The sequence below is a fragment of the Fibroporia radiculosa genome (assembly GCF_000313525.1).
Source record: "Fibroporia radiculosa TFFH 294 genomic supercontigs, scaffold3494, whole genome shotgun sequence".
NCBI lineage: Eukaryota > Fungi > Basidiomycota > Agaricomycetes > Polyporales > Fibroporiaceae > Fibroporia > Fibroporia radiculosa.
In genome coordinates, this window is record NW_012133386.1 from 43,738 (window position 1) to 49,737 (window position 6,000).

The window sequence follows — 6,000 nt, forward strand, 5'->3', positions numbered from 1 at the left end:
CGTGTGCCCTAAAATCGTATCTTCCTGATATATGTTATGATGAACATCTATCTGTCACTGTAGAATATGATGAGCCGCTCAATAGAAGTGTTCAAATTGCCTCGTTGTCAGGGCAGACCAGTAAAAAAGTATTCGATGGGTAATTTGCGGGCCATCTTCTACATTGTGTTCGGTGAGTAGCGTTCCGTCTTGATTTCACCTCATGACGCACAACATGTCCTTATGTATATGAAGCTCGTAGATCCACTGGGTGATCAGGTTTGTAGTAGGATCGGAGTTATCATGTTGCCAGACATACCGGTGCGTCATAGCATATAAAGTAGCTGGTCAGAACCTTATGTACTCCCATCGTCCCACCACAAATGCAGGTACAGCTCCCATGCTTTCAGGTAGCGCATGTCGCAACCTAGTCCTCAACGGAAGTTGTATTCCACGACGTGAGATGTCCCAGCGTTCATCTATGTTCTCGTGCGCCTTCATGGTAATCGCCGGTACCCCCGGATGTTTGGTTCATGGATGTGTCGGCCCCAATGTCTCATTTATTTTCCCGTCCTTATCATTCTCAGGAAAATAGCCTGGACTGCTGAACGCTTCGCTATGTCTGCACTCGATGCCCAACCTGCACATTCTCCCGTCACCGGCTTAGAATCCAATTTACCAACTCTTGATAAGCTGGGTGCTACAGTTCCTCCCGACCTCGACGCTCATGAAGTTGCGTCGGAGTGTTTCTGCGCGTTTTCGCAGCGAGTATCGTCCAATGACGTCGCGGGCGTCGTCCGTCTTTTCGCCGAGGAGGGATGGTGGCGAGACCTACTTGCATTAACATGGGACTTCCGTACGTTTCATGGAGCCGCGAAGATCACCAGGTTCTTGGAGAATCAGCTTCCGGCCATGAAGCCAACGGCGTTCAAGCTAAAGAACGCTAGTTTACTGCGGCCGTACCCCGACCTCGTATGGCTCATGGGGCTATTCGACTTCGAGACAGAAGTGGGGATTGGAAGCGGTATCTTCCGTCTCGTTCCGACGTCGAGTGGGATATGGAAGGGTTATACAATGTTTACTAATCTTGAAGATCTGAAAGGATTCCCAGAGAAGGTTGGGCCGTTTGCCGAATCCGCATCCAATGGAGGCCTATGGGAAACAGAGCGAGAACATGCCAGGTCGTTTGCGGAGAGCGATCCTGCAGTCCTCATTATTGGGGGTGGCCAGGGCGGGCTCACAGTTGCTGCGCGGCTGAAATGCTTGGGTGTTTCCACCTTGGTGATAGAACAGCAAGATCGGATCGGAGACAATTGGAGGGATCGGTATGAAGCGCTTTGTCTAAATGATCCCGTTTGTAAGTGGCCTAGCCATGTTGCCACGGCTCTTAACAACCGGATTCTCGCCAGGGTATGACCACATGCCGTATCTTCCGTAAGAATCTATGATTTTTTTCATTGATGTTCCTACTCTTATCCTGGTATGTCAAGGTTTCCGTCGACTTGGCCGGTATTCGCCCCAGCACAGAAGGCGAGTCGTAATAGTACTTCTTGAGGTGTACATCCGTGACATTTGTGATAGCTCGCGGGATGGCTTGAACACTACGCCGATGCAATGGCGCTCAATGTATGGACATCAGCGATGGCAACACATGTCGATCAGACCGACGGTAAATGGGCTGTCACAGTACGAAGAAAGGACGGGGCTCAACGAGTCTTCCATGTTGATCATGTGGTATTGGCGATTGGATGGCACGGAGGTGTCCCGTATATTCCGGCCTTCCCGGGACGAGTGCGTTTTCGCGCTCAGTAATCTGCCTCTGGGAATATCGAGCTAATATCATCGCAGGATGAGTTTCGGGGACAAGTACTCCACTCCACCCAGCACCGTTCTGCTAGGGATCATGTTGGAAAGAAGGTAGTCATTGTTGGTGCGGCTTCGTCAGGTATCCAGACCGCCCTTCGAGACTCTTCTTCATGATGCTCATCATCCATAATAGCCCATGATATCGCCGCCGATTATGCAGAACATGGCGTAGGTGGGTCTTGGATTCGCGTTCCATTTATAAAGAAGCTATTGAGCGCTTGTCTAGATGTCACCCTCGTCCAGAGAAACGCGACATTTGTTATGTCAACTACGTCAGGAATACCACTCGTCGTCGGTAGCCTACGGGTTTAGTTCTACTATAGGTGCATTCCGCTCATGGTTGTGCTCATCAGGATTGTATCGCGATGGTGGTGTCTCCACGGACGTCGCGGATCGTTTGTCCAATTCAATGCCGGTGCTCTTGCAGAATGAGGCAAATGATCGCATCATGGCTGCTATTGCAGATGCGGACAAGTAAGTTCATTCACTGTGAACGTGAAGACCACTACAATGCTGGACTATCTATGTAGGGACCTTTTGCACGGATTGCGGAAAGTCGGATTTAAATGCGCCATGGGGACGGAGGGCTCTAGTATAGTGCACCTTATTTATCTTCGTGGAGGAGGCTATTACTTAGGTAATTCGCAACTCTTTCTGAGGAATCTCGCTGCTCATCCCATTCTGGATATGCAGACGTCGGTGCATGCCAAAAAATAATTGACGGAGAGATAAAGCTGAAGAACGACAGCCAAATCGCTTATTTCACCAAAACCGGATTGAAATTCGGGAATGGAAGCGAGATAGTCGCGGACGTCGTTATCCTCGCAACGGGGTGAGTTCCTCTACATGTCTTCTCGTCAGAATAGTCTCTTCACGCGGATGTTCTTTCAGATTCGAAAGCTCAGAGTCTGCTATCAAGAAACTCGTTGGTTCGAATATTGCATCCAAGATGTCACCGATCTGGAACTTAACTCCGGAAGGTGAACTTAGGGGCGTTTGGCGATGGCTTGGAGTACCGAATTTATGGGTTGTGATGGGTGAGTGCTCCCCAGCCCGTGCACAGAATTTCTTAAATGAGACGTATACATGTAGGTAGCTTGGCCAGATGTCGGTTCCATTCCAAGCACCTCGCGCTTCGTGAGTGTTTATGTGAGGCTGCAGCGCCGGTTCCTCATGTTTGACTTGATTTTATTTACTCCAGAAATTAAGGCCGTTCAGGAAGGAGTGTACGGAAAGCGCTATGAGGCCTGAGAAATGCCCATGTTGCTTGTGTGATATCGAGGAGTGGCCACATGACACTCTTTCAAATTCGCGATATGGATGATTTACTCTGTCACGCGGCACTACATCATGCCAATATCTACATTCTAATTTGATGGACGATTATCTCAGGCCCATTAAACCTACTCAAAGTTGAGGCTAACAAATGGATCAAAGCGAAGTTATACCTCCGACTTCACTCGACACACAGCCCTCATACTACTGACTCACCATGTCTTAGCCATGTCGGACTCAACGAGCTTGATGACCGCCTGCTTGAGTACTTCTAACTTTCTTTTATACAGATCAATGATACTTTTCAAAGTCTCAGTGCTCACCTCATTACATCGAACTCAAATTTGTTTCAGTTATACTGACTTGAAATTTGCATGTGAAATCACATTTGGACTGAAGGTGAGTACGCCCTTCGTGTATGCACAATCTACCCGGATTAGAATTATGAGACTTATGACGCAGTTTCAAATTCGACCTCCATCCATGTTCGCGGAGGCCTAATGATAAGCGCCAACTTGGTGGTTCAATAGAATTGGGCTCCACTTACGTAACCCCAAATTTGGAGAAGCCTTCATCGCTGGGTTATATCAAATTACAAATTACTTATACGTTGGCTCGCGCTGTTCTCAGGTTCAGTGAACCTGGCATCATTGCACAAAGCTGTAGGCTCGCTCCCTCAATTGGATCTGGCTACTTACTGCAACAATACTAGGTTACAACGCACTGAGGCACGAGTGGATTTTTTGCTCAGGCTCTTGCTTGGTAAGTACTATTTATCTACGGCCATGTGTTCTAAATGGCGCTGTTCAGAATGGAAATCGCGCAAATAGCGTGAGCTCCGAATAGAACTGCGGGGTTTCAATTTCATCTCTTCTTCCAATGCCGAGCTGTCGACAAGTCTACAGCGACGTTGATGTTGCAGTGAGGGCATCACGGCATCGGCCAGTCCTCGGTTTTTCTATGTCGCTGCGTATTGACTCAGCTCCGATTCCGTTTCGTCATCATTCTCCGCCATAGTCAGCCTTGTTGTATTGACCGGTCCGGCACTACAATTAGAAAAGCATTTAAGATACTCGTGAATGTTCAATTCCATCAAATTGGGCGGGAAGAAAAGTTGAAGAGCTAGTTGCATGGTCATTCAAATAGCTATTACCGAGCAGCTGGATCTGGAAGCAGAAATCCAAGCAGGACGGTTGGGTGGGATGAAATGCTAGCGAGGGCCACCAGTGTCTTCCTACAATTGCATGGACATTCAGATAGCCGTTGCCAAGCTGGGAGTAGGGACCGAATCGAGACGGTTGATTGCGGGATATCCCTCGAATTACGTTCTATTGAGTCACTTTTTCGAACCATGATCGCAGCTAGGCCAACATAGACACAGCGAGTGACGTATACGTTACGCGCCAGGGACATCGTAGAAGCTCCCGCATACCTACCGTGCGTATATATTTGCCTGCCCTCGCTGTCTACTTCTTCCCCCACTAAACATATCACTCATGCCTGCTGATTATCCTGATACTGCAGTTTTTGGCTTCTTATTGATTTTATTCGTCCTTGTTTATGGACACTATACCGGCAGGAAGGTCCACACACTGCCACCTGGTCCGAAGAGGATCCCCATATTCGGTAATCTATATCAACTGCCCTTAAAACAGCAAGCCAAGGAATTTCAAAAGTGGGCCGAAAATTATGGTGAGTATAGTCACCTTGATGCGTCTGCCGTAAATAAGGAAGCTTTCGCATCACAGGTGACATATTCTACTTTGACGTTTTTGGCCAGCCAGCGTTGGTGGTAAATTCTATGCAAGCAGCATTTGATCTGATGGATAAACGAGGCTCTAAATACTCTGATCGTCCGAGGACGGTTGTTCTGACTGAGCTGTGAGTGTATTCGCTAAAGGGAGGTGTTACTGACAGTCTCGCTGTTCAGTTCCGGGCTCCACCCCATTGCGTCGCTCCTTCCTTACGGAACTCAGTGGCGGCAACACCGCAAATGGTTAACAACCGCGTTTCAGACGAAAAGCTCTCGAAAGTTACAGGTCACGCAAGGAGAAACATGTTCGACGAATGTTGGCCGCACTCATCGACACGCCGGCCAATTTTATGTTTCTCCTGAAGAGGTGCAGTAGTTCTAGCGTACTTTCATCTGCGAAATTCGACCATTTCCACGTAGGTCTGCAGCTGCGAACATACTAGATATTACATATGGATACACTGTATCGTTGGCTGACGACGAATATGTCGAGCGGATGGACAGAGCGATTGCGCTGTCTTTCGAAGTCGGTGGCGCAGGCTCAACGCTGATCGATTTCTTCCCCGCATGTGAGCTCCTGGTCTAAATATGCTCTTCTACGCCCTTATTGCTGTAGTGAGGTATATACCCAGCTGGATGCCGGGCATGGGAGTCAAGAGGAAGGCACTGGAAGCGTCACACTCGATAAGGGCGATGCACGATGAGCCTTACAACAGAGTGAAAAGCGAGATAGTAGGCCTGCATGAAACAAATAATCAGCTCCCTGTTGACATTGTTATAGGAATTGGGGTCTGCAAGACCATCATTCTTGGCTTCTCATCTCAAAGAAGCTGTAGCGAATGGGGCGCTGACAGAAGAGCTTGAATATAATCTAAAGGGAGCTGCGGCAGTGATCTACATAGGTAATTTGTCCATACGTTCTCAAACTGATATACTCACCACGACATCCATCCACAAAAGGTGGTACTGATACGGTAATGCAACAGTCAATTTTTATCATCATCTGTCTCGGCTAAAAATGCACGCTAGACTAATACCGCCGTCCTCGACTTCGTTCTAGCAATGGTCCTCCATCCTGAAGTTTACTTAAAGGCACAAGCCGAGATCGATCAGGTTGTCGGCCAGTC

The 6,000-nt window shown here is 48.2% G+C and overlaps 2 protein-coding genes across 2 annotated transcripts; both read left to right on the plus strand.

Moving 5' to 3' along the window:
• Window positions 1-597: 597 nt before the first annotated feature.
• FIBRA_04815 (uncharacterized protein) lies at window positions 598-3,096 on the plus strand (the record flags this gene model as incomplete). The annotated part of the gene is made up of 11 exons (XM_012326602.1): window positions 598-1,336; window positions 1,619-1,770; window positions 1,828-1,924; window positions 1,979-2,017; window positions 2,072-2,140; window positions 2,199-2,319; window positions 2,376-2,482; window positions 2,539-2,677; window positions 2,737-2,882; window positions 2,938-2,982; window positions 3,047-3,096. The coding sequence occupies 11 exons, from the start codon at window positions 598-600 to the stop codon at window positions 3,094-3,096; spliced, it is 1,704 nt and encodes a 567-aa protein (XP_012181992.1).
• Window positions 3,097-4,616: 1,520 nt separating this feature from the next.
• On the plus strand, window positions 4,617-5,249 carry FIBRA_04816 (uncharacterized protein; the record flags this gene model as incomplete). Its single annotated transcript, XM_012326603.1, has 3 exons — window positions 4,617-4,812; window positions 4,869-5,001; window positions 5,051-5,249. The coding sequence occupies 3 exons, from the start codon at window positions 4,617-4,619 to the stop codon at window positions 5,247-5,249; spliced, it is 528 nt and encodes a 175-aa protein (XP_012181993.1).
• Window positions 5,250-6,000: the final 751 nt, after the last annotated feature.